The 19,968-nt window shown below is 35.3% G+C and overlaps 1 protein-coding gene and 1 pseudogene across 1 annotated transcript; both read left to right on the forward strand.

Moving 5' to 3' along the window:
• Positions 1 to 1,237: 1,237 nt before the first annotated feature.
• On the forward strand, positions 1,238 to 3,467 carry LOC128246366 (zinc finger MYM-type protein 1-like). The gene is made up of 5 exons (XM_052964552.1): positions 1,238 to 1,685; positions 1,989 to 2,364; positions 2,475 to 2,521; positions 2,840 to 2,898; positions 3,021 to 3,467. The coding sequence occupies exons 1-5, from the start codon at positions 1,514 to 1,516 to the stop codon at positions 3,465 to 3,467; spliced, it is 1,101 nt and encodes a 366-aa protein (XP_052820512.1). The 5' UTR covers positions 1,238 to 1,513.
• A 3,159-nt stretch (positions 3,468 to 6,626) lies between these two features.
• Positions 6,627 to 19,968, forward strand: part of LOC128246367 (uncharacterized) — a 111,968-nt pseudogene continuing 98,626 nt past the window's right edge.

Consider the following 19,968-nt stretch of genomic DNA (forward strand, 5'->3'; position numbering starts at 1 on the left):
GCCAGCCTGGTTGCTGAGTTGCCGCATTGGCAGGGACGTAACTAGGCGTACTCCTGTACGCCCGTGCGTACAATTCGATTCCGATTTTAAAAAATGAGAAAGGCTTAAACTTCGAAAACAGGCATAAAAACCAGAGGCTGAGGGGGTATAGGCACATAAATACTGACTCTGTGGTTTGTCAGAACTCTGTTTTCGAATTTATGACTTCGAAGTCAGTTTTCGGAAGAGTGATAACAAAACGTGTCCGTTTTTTAAAATTTTAACTTTATAGTCAATGATGTCACGCTTGTGACGTCATCTATATAAGTACACCGAGGTTATTCCTAGTAATCAGCAATTTCAAAATGGCATCCTCGTGTGTTAATCCGCCGTATCAAGATGTTTTTGCTAGCATTATTCAGCCTTTGACTGATGCCCAGAAGTTTGAGCTATTGTCCACTTCATGGGACGAGGCACATTGTTGCTCTTTCCCCTCAAGGTATTATGTTTTAAATAATAGCTCGACACTGTACCTCGATGTACAACTATTTCATATTTGTTTACGTCGGATTTGTATACTAAGCAACTAAAGTTAGGCACCGATATATCATTCATTTATTGCCTTCTGTACCGCGTATTTTATGTTTTGTTATGAATTTTTTTTCCCATGCTAGGGGATTGTACACAAGCATTAGTTTAGAAAAACAACATGCAGTACAGTTTGGTATACGATTTTGTAAAAATCATGCAACATTGTATGATTATTAACCGCAGAGTAGCAAATACTTTTGAAACGTCGTCATAACATGGTAAAGCAAAAGCTTTTAATACTGTCAAAATTATACGATAAACTATAATATTTAGGTTTATTTTTAAAATTTTCAAGACAAATAATGTAAGTGCAAATACATTATAATTTTATCTTATTTACAGATTCAGCGGAGGAAAACTTCGGAAGGCTCAAAATGTCTGGTTCAGGACCCATTAATGGCTGAGGTATTGACTATTCTATGAGCAAAGATGGCGTTTTTTGCGCGCCGTGCTTCCTTTTCGGTGACCAGGTGGCCCGTAGTAAAGCTTTCACTAGGGAACCTTTTACAGACTGGTGTAATTTTTCAAAGATTGTAGAAAGACATAGCAAATCCCAATGTCATATTGACCAATTATTGCTGCGGAGAACTACTTGGCCGTGTTGAAAGGGCAGAAAAAAGACATTGAGTGCACAATATCATCTCAATTGAACGCCATGGTTGAAAAGAATCGTCAGATTTTAGTGTCTATTGTTGAAACAATTATTCTTTGTGGTCAGCAAAACATTGCGCTAAGGGGTCATGATGAGTCATCAAGCAATTTCCAAGCGCTGTTGCATTTCCAGGCAAAACATAATAAGCTTCTCAATGATCATTTGGTAAATGGTGACCCTAGAACCCGGTATACATCGCCCAAGATTCAGAATGATCTGATAGGTATTTGTGGCCAACTTATAAGTGGCGATATCGTTGCGAGGTGTAACGACGCTGGCGTATTTGGTTTCATGGCGGATGAGGCAACGGACGCTGCCACTATGGAGCAGATGGCCCTATGTGTGCGCTTTGTAGATTCAGAGAGTGACGAGATACACGAGGAGTTCCTCGGGTTTTCCCAATGCGAGTCTACCACTGGAGAGGCATTAGCTAATGCATTCATTGAAAATCTCACTAAATTAGGTATGCAAAACTATTGAAAGTATTTCATGGTTCTGTAACACATATGTAGTCGCATAAATGATCTTTAGATAATCGTCAGATTTAGATTAATTATACAAGTGAAAATTCCATACAGAATAAAAATATACCCTTTAGAAAACCTTTTCCTTTTTGTTCTGTATGCAATTTTCATGTGTCGTACCCTTTTCTTATGTAATGTCGTGTTAGGGTCTTTGCTAAAAGATTAAAATAGCAGAAAAAACAAATAAAACTTACCTACTGTTTAAAAACCGTTCTACAATGTTTATCATAACTCGTTTTAAGGTGTCAAAACGGATCAAATGCCTGGCCAGGGGTACGACGGTGCCAGTAATATGTCGTGCATACATCGTGGAGTGCAGGCGAGGATTCGATCCCTCATACCAGAGGCGTTATACACCCATTGCAAAGCGCATTGTTTGAACCTCGCCATCATCCATGCATCCAAAGAGGTTTTTGCCAGAAACCTTATGAGTACGGTGCAACAGGTGGCATTCGCCTTTAATCATTCCGCGAAACGCTTACTTCAATTCCAAGAAACGCTTGCAGGAGATGAGGTAAGCAGGGAAGGCATAGCGGAGCGAACGCGACTCCGATCACTTTGTGAGACTCGCTGGTCAGCACGTGCGGACGCTTTGCACACATTCCTTGTATCATACAGGTATAACACAATCTTGATTATACAGTCGAAAATTAAATCATTGCGAAAATTTTGTTTTATTGTTATCCAAACACCATACTGGTATGGACATAATGTTTTGTATCCTGTAGGACCGTGGTAACGACACTCGACCGGCACACGGGTCGTTCTTTTTCAGGTAAATTTTATTTTCCATTTTCAATGATAAATGTTAAATGTTAAATATTCAGCACACACGTGTAAGCATGTACATAATAATTCATTATAATATCCGCAGCGCCTTACAAATCCTTTATTCTTTCAGGCGGAGAGAAATGACAATGAAGTCTGGAACAGCCTGTTTCAGAAAGCGGTGGACATTGCTGGTGACGTTGATGTCATACCCGCCGCTCCAAGACGTTATGGTCGTCAACAAAATCGACTGAACGCCCCAGGCAATACGTCCGAATTTTGGAAGAGAAACATGTATTTCGTTACCACTTGCTGGTATAATTAGAAACACGCGTGATGCAAGGCCATGGTTGGTTCTGTGCCCAAAAGCTTCTTCCATTGAAGGTATCATTTGACATACATATACATCCTTGGATTTGTTTGCTAAATCAGGTATATGATTTATTGTAAACTGATTTATTTAATGAATAAAAAACCTATGTCGCAACATTTGCGTTCTTTTGTAGATTCAGAATGACGGTCTTCCCCGGGAGAGTATCAATGACGTGTACCAAGCCTTCCACGCATGCCTAGATGTGGATGAAACCCTTTTTGTCCGCGAGTGTGAGCGGTGGCGTATGTGGTGGACGGACGCGACGTTGGCGGTTGACCGTCCAGCTGCCCCGGCGTCTCTAGCGGAATCAATTACGCTTGCAAGCAAAACCCTTTACCCAAGCATACGACACTGTCTAACCCTTTTAATGGTCATGCCGGTGTCTACGGCAACAGCCGAACGGTTGTTTTCGGTAATGAGAAGGGTCAAGACATACCTAAGAAGTACGATGGGTACCGAGCGCCTGTCAGGTCTTGGTCTCATGAATGTATACAAAGACAGAGAAATCAGTGCCGAACGCGTTGTGGATAAGATTGCTAACCAGCAAAACAGACGCCTTGCCTTTGTGTTCAAGGTTTAAATCTTAATGTCGATTGAGAAAGACACAATAGGGAAATTTTATGAGATCAATTATGTTTAATAATATGTACTGCGTATCAGAGAAACAGTATATTAACATTTAATCAATCTGTTTTGATTTTTTCCACCTAAATATGTCGTTAATATAGCCCCTGGATAGTCACGAAATGCCAGTAAATTGCTTCCTTGTCCAAAAAATATTCAGCGGGGGGGGGGGGCATGCCCCCGGACCCCCCTAGTATGGGAGTACACTTAAAAATGACTCAGTTACGCCCCTGATTGGTATTTTCAAGGACAAGAACCAGTGCTGGTCAAATGTGGTCTCGACAAGGATTTCTGGGAAAGGAATGCCATCTCCAAGTAAGAAGAAATTCTAAGCATGTCTGGTTTTAATGCTTTCAATATGCATCTTAATACTCAATGAAAAAATTGAGATTAATCTTGAGTTATTGAAAACTGATTGCAAAAAGTCCAAAAGACTAGATATTTCATAAAATTTGCCCTAAAAATCTTTGAATTCATGAACTTTTCTGCATATTTATCACATTTATGACTACATTAAATATTGTGTATGCCTCAATGCCTCAAATGAGGCATTTTTCATACTTTAACAGTAGTAGCAGATAGTTTTTAGTAGTGTAAAACATTGCTTTTATGTTAATTGATTCCAAAGAGTGAGATTTAAGCATTAAATCAGGTGTAAATAAGCAATTATAGACAATGATAATGTGCTGTACCCTTAATCCCTTAATTCTATGCCAAATCTAACCTTCATAACAGATACTTAAATAATAATGCTATCTCTGCATTTTCTACATCATGTAGCCACATCATACATGAAAACACAAGCAGTTGTCGTGAATCTTTCCATGTTGGTGTTTTTTTGCCATTTCCTTTGAATGCGCCATTTGTCCGGAAGCAAACAATTTTACATAGTGTGGTGTTTTGACTGTCTATAAACACATGATCACTAAAAAAAAATTGTTAAACTGAACAGTTCTGTTATTCTGTTTATAAGTGGACCAGTAAAGCATAAATTTGACAAATTGAAGCATTTCAGTTTGGCTCTGTCATTTTATTATAAAATGCTAAGCTGATAAAGTAATATCAGGAAATATTGATTTTGAGTATGAAGTTTGAAAATCTAATATAACAGTGGTCAAAATTAGCACAAGCCCTGCACTGGTAAAATGTCTTCGGGGCTTGCTCAAATTTTGAATTTTATAGAGTAGAAAGCTCTGCTAGAGTTCCCCAGTCAGCACCACTGTACCAAATTCAACATCATTTTTAGCCGGATCTTTCATCGAAAAATTACGAGTTATAGAATGGCGAAAAACGGTTGGTCGGGCGTTAACAATTCTGCGTTAAAAGTTTTATTTTATGTAATTATATCAAGAGTTTTTATCCAATGGTAATCAAACTTGGTCAGACTATTTGTCGGTATGTTATCTTGAATATATATGAATATGGGTCATCCCGGGTCAAATTCTAGGACACTAGGTTACATCTTAGAGAAAATATTTCCATGTCATAAATTCAACATTTTTTTTCATATCTTTATGAAACTTGGTCAGAATATTTTTCTGCATAATATCTTGAAAGTTTTTTAATATGGGTCATCCCGGGTCAAATTCTAGGTCACGAGGTCAAAGCTTAGGAGAAAGAATTCCACAGTCATAAAAATTCATTATTTTTGTCAAATCATTTTGAAACTTGATCAGAATATTTGTGAACCTGTTGTCTAAATCATTTGTGAATATGGGTCACCTCATATCAAAAACTAGGTCACCAGGTCAAATCTTAGGAAATATTTTCCTGATGTCATTAAAAAATTCTCCTGATGTCATTAAAGTATTCTATGCTTACCTGAAGCTATCCATATCAGTTAATAACTCTGCAAGAGTGGTATATTGACTGTTTTTTGGAAACTTTTTGAGGTTGATTTGCATTGATCCCTTAAATAATGCAACCATGTGCTATTTTCCATTTACAAGATATAATCCTATAACTAGTCAACTGACTATTTTGTTTGACATCTGTTTACTGGCATATATAACCGAAAAAGTAAAAAAAAGAAGCTACATCAAGAAACTTTGTATGTTTAAATTTACAAATCTGATGAATTTCTTACATCTTTATTGTTTATATTATTATATATAAGTGTTTTACAAGTAATATTCACTTCACACACAATCTGAGATATAAGAATTATACATAAGTGCTTCACTGGTAAGAGAATGATTTTACTCCTGAGGGTAATGGGTGATATAAGGCTAATTCGATATTGTAAATGTCATTTAAGGAATGCATTGCGGGCTTGATGTGATTATCGGGATATGAACGCAATTGGGCAATTTTGTCAGTTATCTGCCCTTGTCAAACCGGATGTTTGTGGCCGAGAGTAAAAATCTTAAGTCACAAATATCTGCAACGCCTAATTTTCAACCTGAAGCCTTTAGATGAATTTACTTTTAAACATACGGTCAGCAATGATGATGATGGTGATGGTGATGATGATGACGATGATGATGATGATGATGATTGTGAAACTAGCCAATCCATTAAATTTGACATAACGGCAAATGATATAGTTGAAATCGAATTACAGAATGAATTGAAAGGTAAAACTTGTCAGTGCAAACAGCTACACAGTTCTCCATGTAGTTAAGTGGTTTCATTTCAAAAACTCATAGAATTTAGAGAAAACTGCCAAGAAATGTCAAAGGAGGAATTGGATTTAGTAATTATGGCTGAGCTTGGTCAGCACACACAATCCACTGAGCATACATTAGGCAAACAAAAAAAAAGAAACAGAAATTAAGGGAAAAAATTCGCCACAGTTACTTTTTTGATGGGCAGCAAGTGTGCGGCAAACTATTTTGCTTTGGACATTCTATCGGAAAGAAAAGACTTACTATTATCCAGCAGGCATTACAAATAAATGGCCTGACTGCCCGCATCCATGGTCTTAGTAAGCAGCCTTCAAATAATGGGAAAGGTATAACATATCAGGACAGAGAAAAAGTGTGAACTTCCATTGTGAAATATGCCCGAGACTATGCTCTTCCATTGCCTGGCAGGTTACCACAGTTCAAAAGAAGTGTATGTTTTGCCATCTGATGAATCTATTGCAGATATTTATTCTTCTTTTGCAAAAACAATGGTTGAAGCGGCATATAAGGTCATGAGTTTAAGATCTTTTCAGTGTGTATGGCAGGAGCTTTGTCCACATATTACTATTGCTAAACCAAAGACAGACCTTTGCTATAAATGTCAAACCTTAGCCATTTCCACATCCTTATCTGGTCAAGATGAAAAGGCAAAGCTGTTAGAAGAATACACAGACCATGTATTAAAAGCAAAAACACAGAGAGAGTACTACAGAAACCAATGTGCTCAAAGTAAAAATGTGTTTTTGGAGCTCACTGATGAGGAAAAGGCTGGAGGTACTGGTGGTTGAACTAAAGTTGTGTTTGCTTCAATTCACTTTGTATAAAACTTGTTTTTAGGACAGAAGAAGACTTGAGAAGTTAAAACTTAAGTTTTGCCTAAAACTGATTCTTTTTATAATAGTATAAGAAATGCATACCAGGCAATCTGTTATGAAAAGTTTGAGTAAATACGTAAATTGTCAATATGTATTCTTTATTTTGCTTTCTTATTACAGGACCGCTGGACCTCCATTACAGTTGGGACTTTGCGCAGCAGGTCTTTTTCCCCCATCATGCCCAACAGACTGGCCCTATCTTCTTCAAAACCCAACGGAAATGTGCCGTCTTTGGAGTGTGCGCAGAAGGCTCAGGTACATTGTATTTACAATTAACTCATGTTCATATATATATTATAAACAGTTTTTCCAATCAATGCCTGGAGTGTCAGTTTACTTGTTTTGTTTTTCTTGTTGTTTCAATTTTGCAAAAAATAAATTTAAGGAAATACATTTTATCACAAATAATATATACCAGTATCGATAATTCATGTTTCAGTCATGCCATGTGATAGATTGAAAATTATTACGTATGAAATACAGATATATATTAACTGTTACAGGACAGCAAGTGTTTTATTTACTGGATGAGCCAGAGATGCCAGGGAAGGGAGCAGACTCAGTTGTTAGCCTTGAAGAGAAGAGAATGCAGAAATTCATTTTGATAACTGTGCCTGGCAAAACAAAAATCATACCATTCTTTGGTATGCTCTTTAGAGAACAATGACAGGTGAAATAAGCATTTCTTTACCAGTATTGCATTTAAATGTTTCCAAAAGAGTGATTGGCTAGTTCTATGCTGTTATTTATGTGCAGATAAATCACTTTGACATATATTGGTAAATGCAAAACATGTGTAATGGGTCAAGTGAATAAGAATGGAAGAAATAGGATCTTGATATTAGTGAAGAAAATAATTTACTAGGTATTTTGTTAACATGACAGTACCATAGAAAATGATAGATCAATGTCATAATGTAAATGTACTTAAATTATCTACATGTATTTATATTTGTTTCAGGACTACATCAGCGGATAGAGCTTTCTACTATGATCACAGGTCACACAAAGTTCCACCCGGATTGGCACTTCGGCCTATGGAAAAACGAGTAAATAATAATAATTATGTAGTACTTCTCTGAAGAACTTTTGCTTTAGATTTTCAAAACTACATGTATTTACTATTGTCTAAGCAACTGTCTGTACCTTGTTCATAACTCAAAAACTGTTGAAACTGTATTATACAACTAAAAACATGTTGCTTTACATTGGCAGTATAAAGATGTGAAGCAAGTACCTTATTTTTTGTTTAATTAATTTCATACATTAAATTGAACACAAACAAATGTTGGTATTCACTTGTCTTTTCATATTTAATTTTTATCTCAGATGGAGGAAGTCAAATGCAGAGACGATTAGAGAAGTAGGTGCTACTCTAACCAGCTCATCACCGAGTGGTCATAACATTCCTCAACTTGTTGGTGATCCTGAAAAACCTGTCGAATTCTTCTATTGGAAACTGTATCTTCAACAGTTTTTAAAACAAATGAAGAACATCTCAAAGTACCATCATTTTGTACTTGAAGGTCTACGGTAACATGAAATATGTCACATCAACATAAATATATCATTTAGCTTATCTTTATTATCATTCAATTTCTATTTTATATTCCATACAATGTTTAAAAGCATATACTCTGTATTTCGTCATTCATTTATATTGAGTCAAGAATTTTCCCACTGTGCCAAAAACCCTTGCGTAATATTTTATTTTGTTTATAAAATTGATGTTTATTTTTCAGTGTTAAAAAATCACTCAAATTGCACATGATTTGTATTAAATTATTCTTTCAGCAAACAGGCCAGGCCTTGTGCACAGTGAAGAGAGTTTGCTGCATCAGATGTTGTCGAGTTTGCGTTGCTAAAAAATAATGCAGTTGTTGTTCCTGGACTCCCATCAAAGGTCTGCATCAAGGGCATGGATGGTGAGCGGCAATGGTATTTGCACGACACAATCTGGGAATTCTGCCGAATTGACATAAGGACATAGTTTGCCCCAAACCTTCTTAACCAAGGCATTGAACAGACAGTACACCCGTTATTACCTTTGGAAGCTTATTGTTTAGAATAGTGTTTGCTATTGTCGAGAATTAACGTTATGGTTCTCATTGTTTGCAAACCGCAAGACTTTGTAAACTGTTATGTAGTTCTTACCAACTTTTAACCTAATCTCCTAGATAGCTTTCATTTAACAAATTTTGATTGGATATCTGCTTGAATCATTATTTCTGTTATAACTAATGCCTGTACCAATCTATAAGTAGTGTGCTGAGTGTCGATGCAAAACATTTACAACTTTGAAATTAAAACGTATTATGTCTTGCCAAAGAAACATTTTCCTTTGTTATTTACTGTTATTATGTTAAGTTAATATTATAAAAACATGCAAGAGCATAGACAATTATAGTAATGGTTATATTACCTGTATGTTATGTATGTTGAAGTATGTATTTTTTGTTGCCATGGCAACATTTTTATTTCTAATTTGCAATGATTAATGCTATTTTATTAAGTTTTGAAATTATATTTTGTAAAATAAGAAAAGAATCAATATTCCTAAATACCTGACAAAACCTTTTAATTTCTGTTACTATTTCTGAGTATTTTGATAATTTATTTTGCACATTACTGATCTACTCTTGACCCATAACAATGAAAATTCTAATTATAATTACTTTTATTTTTTTAAAGATATTGTTAAGCTGACGGCCTATAACAATCTCTTTCAAATAATTTCTTCGGTATCTTTGATCCTTAATGTGTTACATATTATATTGCTTTATATTTTGGTTGCCATGGTAACATTTTATTGTATGTACTTACACAATATCATTATTTTGCTAGATTATTCAAATAGTCTGTGTATGATATATAACTAAAAATTATATAAAGAATCGGGGGGAGGGGGGGAAACAAGTTTTCTTCTTTTATTACTCTTTTAAAAAAATCCGCTGTTTTTGACGCTTTCGCCCAAAAAAATGTTCCACTGGTGTGCTTCTTTAAATCGACATAACAAGGAAAGTACTTACCATATGATTTTGACTTCAAATTTCACCAAAATGATTGCAATGAAATTCTCTTACCATACCAAAAACTCAAAAAGTCATTTTTACAGGCATTGTCACATATATGTATTAGTTCTTAGTTGAATATGAAATAAAAATGGTTCAATGTTTGTTTTATTTATATTTGCTCTCTAACAACCGGAGTTCATTTATGGGACAAGTACCACTAACAGCTATTGGATTGAAAAGGCCTGGTGCATTTACACCAGCTAATATTTATTGTATGATTATTATATAATTAAGAATATAAGTGAAATAATAGTACAAGCCCCATAAAGTTGGGCGTACAAAAAAGTCCCAAACCAAGTCCATTCGAAGATATTTTTTATCTGGTTTATCAAAAAGAAAGGACTGGTGTCTTAAACAGTTACTTAAGAATATCGAAATTAATATATATATATATATATAAAGCATAGGCTCTGGTGAGCTTTTGAGCAACCAATGGATTTATGTATGATTTCATACCATGCACAAGAAAAGTGATTAAGAACCATTTTTGTGTGATAACCAATACTATTATAAACGAAGTTGAATGGGGATCAAATGTATAGGCCCTCTGATATGCTTACCTGTCGGTCTCGATATCAATAAATATAATCTTAGTACACCTAATGCCAGAGGCATCATGTGACTGTGTCTTATTATCATATATAAAAAAATGTTTGCCCAAGTAACACAATAAGAAAAAATCAGCATATTTGAATATTTATTTACAAAACAAAACAAACAGTAAATGTTAAAGCAGCACTATTACTCCGAAATAAGACCAAAAAGGTTGAATAAATGTCGAAAACTATGGTTCTTTTGAAGGTTCTTTTGCTCTTGTTATCAGTTCTGAATACATTGTATTAATGCATTCTATAGTAAGAAGTTAAAGCTTTATCAATCAATTTTTAGCTCACCAAAGTGCTGAAGGTCTTTGTCCATCGTCAGTCAGTCCGCCTGTCGGTCAACAATTGCTTAAAAAACATCTCCTCTGAAACTACCACTCCAAATTCACTGAAACTTTACAGGAAGCTTCATTGCATGACCCTTACAAAAATACAAAAAGGCATTGAGATTGATCAACAACAACAAAATGGCTGAAACAAAGGAAAGGCGTGTGTCTCAGACGCATACTGCAAATGCAAACAGGGGTTTAAAGTTTTTACTCTAATTCACATAAATTCTTAGAGGAATGTTGAAAGAAAGACTAATTAATCATACAATGATGAATGGTGGAACCCTCCGCCTGACCGAATGTTTTTATAGCATTCCTTCAAGTGAAATACGGTCATGTATTTTTGTGGTGATGACTGTCTGCAACATTTGCAATGCTACACATTCACATACTTTGTTTCTCATTTTTACAGTTTGAGGAACATGTTCTCATACACTGGCTGTGATCGCATGGCTATAGAGCAGTGGAAGATTGCAGGTAAAAAGGAAGTCCCCTCACAGTTTTCTTCAACGAGCCTACCACAACATTGGGACAAACCTAGGGGACCCAAAATAAGACTAGAGCCCATATCACACATGATTTTTGCCAGTCCTGGAAATGTCAACCAAAAGAGAAAGCCAGTTATGGCAAATTTTACACACAATAGGTAGGACTTGTTTGAAGTTTCTTATGATGTTTTGGATAACTTTTTTTTTTAAAGCTGCACTCTCACAGATTTACCATTTTTACAACTTTTTTTTATTTTTTGTCTTAGAAAGAGCAAATTTTTGCGTAAATATATGCAAATAAATGATATAAGATTGCTGACCAAAAATCAGATCGTAGATTTTCATATTTTTGTTAGAAATTTAATGTTTTATGGCCTAAACCGTTACTAACAGTTTAAGAAAAATGCATAAAAAACATTAATATTTTTACTTAAATATTAAAATATGCGATCTAATTTTTTGTCAGCAGTCGTTTTAACTGGATTCCATGGATTATCGCAAAAATTGACTCGTTCCAAGACTAAAATTAAAAAAGTTGTCAAAACATTCAATCTGTGAGAGTGCAGCTTTAATGAATCTAAGGACAATTCTTTAATAGAATGTGTTCCCTTTTATATCATAATTGTAAAAAAAATACCAAAATGTGAAGAAGAAAAATGTGTCGGAGACCGGGTTCCAACCTGTGTCCACAAAATTTCAGTTGAGCGCTGTATCCACTGAGCTATGAAGGATAATTCTTAATGAGTGGTGTATTAAGCTATATACCTAACTTGGTAATATCACGACTTCACGTGATAATATCGACTAGCCGATCATGCATAAGTAATGAATTCTACTTTTTTAATGGAAAAATTAAAAATAACTGCTAAACTTAAATAAATTGTAAACTTTGTGATACTTTAGTAAGTTCTAATGCCTTGTACACATAAATAACAAATTTATGTCAGTTTTCGACAATTTTCTTTTTTTCTTGCAAATGGGTCATCAGGTGCACGGTAACGCTTTAAATATGAAGGAGAACAGACTTATCAATATATTTAATCACATATCTTTTAGTATTTCCAAAAAATACAACAACCACAAACATCCAGTATATGATTTATATTTTAATGATATATTCAATCATGTACAGTAGAACACATTAAATGCATATCTGAAATCCTTTTCGACAAGTCCGATTTCATATCTGGTGGAAGAAATCGACAGTGAATCAACCTTTGTCCATACACCTTTTGACCGACAAGTTGTTGGAAGTAGTCTTTCATACCATGTTAGTTGATCAGCAGTTATTTTACCAATTTAATCTTGAATAAAAAATCCCATGAAATTTGTGAGAAAGCAACACACAAACCATATTTGATTTACTGAACAAGCTTAAGTTTATTCTATTAGTTAGGTTCTTGAAATTCTTCACTTCTGCAATTGCACGTTCAACATGATCCAATTGCACGTTCAACATGATCCAATTGCACGTTCAACATGATGTCTATGCCTTGCGATTGTTTCTGTCATGTTTATCACAGATGCACTCATTTGTGATCCTCTGTGGGCAATGGTGGAATGTTCAATTTCAACCCTAATTCCTCCAATTCTTCATTGATTTTGAATCCCTTGTCCACCATGACACCTTCTCTTTGTGAATTTTCCCACAATCCATGAACATCTTCAATTGCTGTTGAAAGCCACTTTGGTTGTTGATTTCTTTGTTTGACATGGATCCAGCAAACGGCATGGATGCAAAGATAATAGAACCTCTGGGATCAATTCCACCGAGCCCTTTCAGAGTATTGCATGACTTATAGTCTGAGTAGCACTGACTGTCTTGTCAATGAACTTGGCTTTTGAATTTTAATTTCGGTTCCATCAATAATGACTAGTGTAGTTGGAAATTCATCACGATACTTTGGTGGCATGTGAGAAATTGTTATAATGTCACGGTGAGGCCATATTGGTACTGATCCACACCGAAAAAACAAATATTGGATCCAATTGTTGAAAATAGCACTCGCATCTTGCTGAGAAATACTAAAGAGCTGTCCAAGATGCTGAAAATCAAAATTTTGTCTGAGCTTCATAAGCACCATGCAACTGGTCTTTTATTGAAATTTTTCAACACAGCCAAGTTTTTTTTTTTAAATTAAAAGGCTTTTCAACAGGCACTTCAAAATGAAAAAAAGATTCAAATTGTTCTTTTTTCAATCCAGTGTAGTATTGAAATTCATCTTTCTTTGTATTTTGTCTCAGACATTCAGCATTTTAATACTGTGTTGCTGCTTGAGCTTTCCTTTTGACGTGGTTGTTGGTTTTGTAGAATGTTTTCAATTTCAAGTATAAGATTGGCAATTTTATTCTCTGCAGCTAGAACCAGCATATCTAGACCGCTTTCATCTGAAAGTAAAAGAAAATGTTTGTTCACAAATGATTTTAATGAAGCTTATTTTTAATTTCAGGCCAATCTCATGGAATTACTTTATGAGCAAAGGAAAGAAGTAATGGATGCGGGGATACAGCAATGCCTGTTGATTTCCAGCTCAGCGTAGAAAGCGGCAAGATACTGGCTTTTAACTGTAATTATTGGCAGGACCTGTCCATTAAGATTGACAAAACAGGGATAATAAGCAAAGGACAAGATCACAAGTGGACTCAAGCAAATGGTTTGATGAAAGACGCCCTAGATTGACAGCGTCAAAGTTTGGCCCAATAATGACCCGAAAAATAATTGTGAATGAAGCGTTCCTTAGAAATACTTCTTTTCAAGGACAGTTCCTATCAAAACGGACCACTCATGGTCTACAAAATGAAAAGATGCTAAGGTTATGTATGTAAAACAAACACGGAACCATCTTCATGGTGTTGGTCTAGTCATTAACCTAAAATATCCCTTATTGGGTGTATTGCCTGATGCTGTTGTTTGTGATAAGGGCTTGGTAAGGCTGCTAGAAGTCAAAAGCCCCTACTCAGCTAGGAAATATACTCTTCAAGAATCCGTTAATCAAAACATCAAGGAATTTTGCCTTAAATGGCATGGAGATAATATTGTCTTAGATGAAACGCATAACCATTTCTTTCAAGTGCAAGGACAACTATTAGTAACTGGATTACATTTCTGTGATTTTGTGTTTTACTTTGAGGATGGTAATTTTGTACAGGGAATACAGACATACATTAATATAATGGTAGGTTTGCTCAACAGACTATGTGACTTATACTTTCAGTGCTTTAAACCCTACTATGATAAACGTTAAATTGACCAGTATTTTTGTGAACCACAGGAGGCAGAAACAAATCACTTTCATTTTTCTTCTAGCCTATACTGAAAAAAATATAATCGAAATTGCGATCGTCCTAGATCGCTGGCCCGTGATTTCCTTTGTCCACAGTTTAGGACACTCACTAAAGTGGTGGCGGCTTCTCAATTTGCTCAAAGTGAATGGTAACTTTAACTTCTGACTTTGTTTTGCTGGAGTAGCCACTCTTGACTTCAATACACTAAAGTATGTATCACATTCATACACGCAAGCTATTTCATAGTTTGACATTTGACAGATTGGCAGTAAATTTAAAAAAATGAAACTGAAAAAAAAGGAATTATAAGATAGGTACATAATTATGTAATTGCAGCCTCTTAGACTTGGAGACCCTCGCGCATCCGCCATACTCGCCAGATCTTGCACCAATGGATTTTGCTGTATTTCCAGAAATCAAGACACAGCTTAAGAGGACATTGTTTACATTCACTGCACACACTGCAAGTTAATGTGCATAATACAATATTCACGTTTTCTTAAGAATTGTATTCAAATGTATATACGCAGTGGATTATGCGCCATGAAAAGTGTGTCAGAGTTGGTGGAAAATACTTTGAAAAAATGTGACGCTTTTTGAGCACAACGTCAGGCCATACAAAATCATTTCTATGTTTAGCGTCCGCGGACGGATAGGTTTTCAGCTGTCTAAGCCAAAAAAAAAACATTTTCAACTCCGCTATGTAATCCATAAAAAAATGCCGGACAACTCTAAATAAAGTCGATGAAATCCGAGAAAATAATTTGATCATAGTAGACGCTTTACGTTCTCAAGCGCTTTGTTACACTGCACTGTCTCACGGAAATACTTCTTCCTGATTCGCAAGTGTGGAAGAGCCTGTGATATTTGTAAACCACCAAGAGTTGACCTCAGTGTATTCAACAAACTGCATGATATGCCTGGTAAGTTTCATAATCATTACAACGTTTAACTGTTTTAATTTAAATTTTATAGCAATTTTTGTGGTGAATTGATCAATATAAAACTGTTCTAGCCATTTGAATACCCTACAAGCAAATAAACGTGTAGTCTTTTCATTTGAAATAATGAACCCCTATACAAATCATCAATTTGCAATGTATTTCTTTTTAAAACTTTTGTAACACAAGATATCACGCTTTGAAGTTACTAAATTCAAATAGTGGGTTTTTGTCTAAATGTTTGTTTTCTTGTTTTGTTCATTTGCAACAAACAATATGTACAGTAGAAACAAGTTTGATATCTTTGAACTTTTTCAGACCCAGAGCCCAGACTTGATGAGCCAACAACCAGATTTCGCCCATTCCAAGAGTTGTATGGCAATGCAATTTATGACTGTATTTATAGAAAACTTGGTCAGAATGTTAATATTAATGATCTCTAGGCCAAGTTCAAATCTTGGTCATGTGCGGTCAAAAACTAGGTCGCCAGGTCAAATTGAAGGGTAAGCTTGTTAACACTCCAGAGGTCACATTTATGACTGTATCTTCATGGAAGTTGGTCAGAATGTTTAATATTAACAATCTCTAAGTCAAGTTTAAATCTGGGTCATGTGCGGTCTAAAACTAGGACCGTGTCTAAGAACAGAATGGCATTATTCGCTGCCTCGAGGTCTACAAAACCTATCGGTTCTCTTGATGTACAATTATACAGAAGATCCTCTTTTAATTCTGGTTTCATCCAGCCATATACCAACAATTCGCTGTCTGCATCTATAATGTCCTTCAAACTTGTCCGTTTCTGCTATTAATGCTTCCACAATCATTATCGGGGCTAAAGCCAGTACTTTTTTGAGTCAATTCGTGTAATCGAACAATGTTCTTTCTGATGGCAGCTGAATGAACCCCGAATTCCGTAAGGCATCATGTTGTAGATGATTTACTTTTAAAAAAAATGCACAATTTGATGATGGCTGGGTGCCATTTCATTGACCGTATGTTTTTAAGTGAGGATTGTCTACTTTGCTGCTCCCAAAACAATCTCTGATAGGAGTTTTCATCTGAAAGCTTCTTTTCATTTCCCCATCGAATGCAGTGAAGAGTTGATGCATGTCAGCATTTTGTGATTCCGACAGTGTTATCTGCCTTTATTTTTCGCTTTATTTCACTCTTAAGTCTTGCATTATGTATTTCTAAATCTTGGCTGTAAGCTTTCAACTGTTTTGAGTTTCTCTAAACTTTGCTATTGTGTCTATGTTTTGTTAGTTTGTTTATTTTAAATCTAGTTTTTTTTGTGGGGTAGGTACTTTTGGAGTGTGTTGTCCGTGATCAAAGATCTTCAGATGGGTTCTGCAATAGGTTACACAGTGATCACATCTGGAACGTTTTTTTGTGTCAAAAAGTTACAGTCTATGGAAACGTATTGTAGATCTGATGTAAAAGCTTTCCTGGAAACCACGGTATGTGCTATCTGTAACCTGTGGGTATTAAGGCACCAACAGGTATCAAGTCCTTAAAATCCTTGTCACTGTTTCCAGTACATATTTACAGTGTAACACAGTCTACTGACTCTTTGCCAAATATCATGGGAAGGTGAAATTTCCTTCCCATGAACACAAATGTGTACATAAAAGTCTTTTTTAACCACAACAGACATATTCATGCGAGGCGCATCAAAATACTCATCGCTGTCATAAAGCAGTGTGTATGTAATATCTTTCAAGCCTTTGTTGTACACAAAGCTGCAGTCATTAATTTCTTTCCGGCAACTTTCACGTAATTTACTAAACATCATAGTTTTCTAGTCTGGACAAGATGATCAAGATTGTATTCTGGACAGTATTTGAACACAGAGCCCACAATAACAAAAAACTCATCGGCAAAAAGGCATCACTGTGAGTTGATGATCAATGGAGTTAAATGGAGAATGTCCATCTTCCTCAGTTATGGAGAACAAGCCAAACAAGGAATCTGCCAGGAACATGTCAGATGCATTTGGACCTGAAAGAACAATATAAATGTGAAACACGAGCACTTCAAAGCGTGCACCAACCCTCCATTATTTTTATTAAAAAAATATTATTTAATTTTGTTATAATTAAAGCTGCACTCTCACAGATTTGAGCCAATTTTTGCGTAAACATTTGTATTTCAGTGATGTAAGAATACTGACAAAAAGTTGTTCATATTTCCGTTTAAAAATTAATGTTTTATGGCTAAAAGTGTTACTTCCACATAAATTGGTTTGTTCAAACACACACACAAAAAAAAAAATGTCCAAGCGTTCAAACTGTGAAAGTGCAACTTTAAGGTATTTATTATAATCACATTTATTTGCCCACAGCTGAAAAGTTGAAAAGAAGGACCTTCTGCAATGTAAAGCAGTGACTATGACAATATCTTGACTCACATTATTTTATAGTACTTACCAACGAATGCATCGGTGACATTAGGACAGTTTGGTTTCCTGTGCGTAAACCGTCTTAAACCGTTACACCAATTTTTAAAGATAGTATAAAAATCTGTGATCTAAATTTTTGTCAGCCTTACAAGACTGGTTTCCATGCATTCTCGCATAAATTGTTTTGTTCCTACACCGGGGATGAGCAAAAAAAGTCACGTGACCACAAATGCAAACGCCAGTAGTATTTTGGCTCGATTGATCGTCAATCAAGGTAAGTTTCTTATCGATATTTTTGTTATACGCGAGAGTTCGTTCAAATGACATAGCGCAAAAAAGAATGCATTGTTTTGTCTTTCGATCGGTGTATTGGTCACCATTCATGTCTGCATAGTTTTCGAGAACACTTCGATACAAATTGTGTCCATGAATGCAAACGCACGTAGGTAGTGTTAAAATGTCAAATATTAAGATAAATTGCCACATTTTTTCAATTGTTTTGACTTTCAGTTGTTCAATAATGGTTTTTATTTGTTTTATGAATATTCTGTGCGATGCAATTTGCACAAACAAGTGCATTTTCTGAAGAATTTAAATTTGGCAAACGCACGTTGGCATTTTCATAAGGAAAACGCACGTAGTCAACCAAAAATGACAAGTGCACGAAGGCATCTTATATAATAATAAAAATGAGTTATCGTATATGTCGAAAGCTTTTAAAACTTTTTATTCTTTTTATATCCATAACTATTGCTGTAAGATTTTTGAATTTATATTTAATTATTATTATGATCATAATGCTTACGGTCATATGCATAAGGGAAAGTGAAACGCTTTATGTCGTTTTACTTAGCTAGATAAGCCATCTTTTAAAATTTTAATAAGCGTTTGTTTGTGCGAGACGTATTTTTATGAAAATGCTTTTACAGATGATATTCTTTTAACAAACTACAATTTGTGTAATATATTTTGCGAAGTAAATCAAGTGGCGCTTAATTAATGAAAGACAGTGTCTGTTTCATTGATGTCATTTGTTTGCCACGTTTGTGGGAATGCGTTGAAAACGACATGGGGGCTGAAATTGCATGAGCGCCGCAATGACGGTGTAAAAGCATTTACACGCTGTTAGAAACAGTTATACACAACGGAGAGCTTGACGCGCCATATGTAAGTGTATTCTAGTATTAAAAAATGCTTATATTATTCTTGTTTTATTCTATATTATTCTATAATTAAGCAATTATCTACCAGTCACAAGCTCAGGCGTTTTTATTAAAGGTTACCAAAATATTGCAATTAAAGTATTTTAATTGCATACCTTTAAAGGCATACATGTATTCATACAGGTGCACCACACATGGATCCAATAAGCAGTTTCTGTGCCCGAAATGCATGCAGGAGGTCACCACACGTACCTGAACAGGCATTGGCGAGGAGAAGATGGCACGACATGTTATACGTGCGACATGTGTGGGATTTCAATGGAGGAGAAATAGACCTGAAGGCTCATATGGACAAAGGAAAAACCTGGAAATCGTTTGTGCGTAGAGAATATAATGCGCGTATAGATTTGTAATAATTCGTGGTTGTTATGGATATGCGTGCAGTGATTCGGATTATGTTTATGTTATGATTAAATATTTATAGTTCTTAAAAGAGGACAGCGTTATTTCTTGAATGGAGTGCGAAAACTTTTCTATTGCTCCATTTGAAGCGAAAAATAATCAATTTTGATTTTTAAAATTGCCACGAGACAATGTTTCCATGATGCTACAGACGACAGTCGTCTACAAGGGAGGTAATTGTGTGATGACGATTAAAAAAATAAATTCCATACT

This window comes from Mya arenaria, chromosome 9 (genome assembly GCF_026914265.1).
Source record: "Mya arenaria isolate MELC-2E11 chromosome 9, ASM2691426v1".
In the NCBI taxonomy this organism is placed as follows: Eukaryota; Metazoa; Mollusca; class Bivalvia; order Myida; family Myidae; genus Mya; species Mya arenaria.

Coding starts and splice junctions, on each gene's coding strand:
- LOC128246366 (XM_052964552.1), top strand. CDS start 1,514: ATGGCGGATGAGGCAACGGACGCTGCCACTATGGAGCAGATGGCCCTA. Junction 2,365..2,474: donor ACATTCCTTGTATCATACAG/GTATAACACAAT, acceptor TGTATCCTGTAG/GACCGTGGTAACGACACTCG. Junction 2,899..3,020: donor AAAAGCTTCTTCCATTGAAG/GTATCATTTGAC, acceptor GTTCTTTTGTAG/ATTCAGAATGACGGTCTTCC.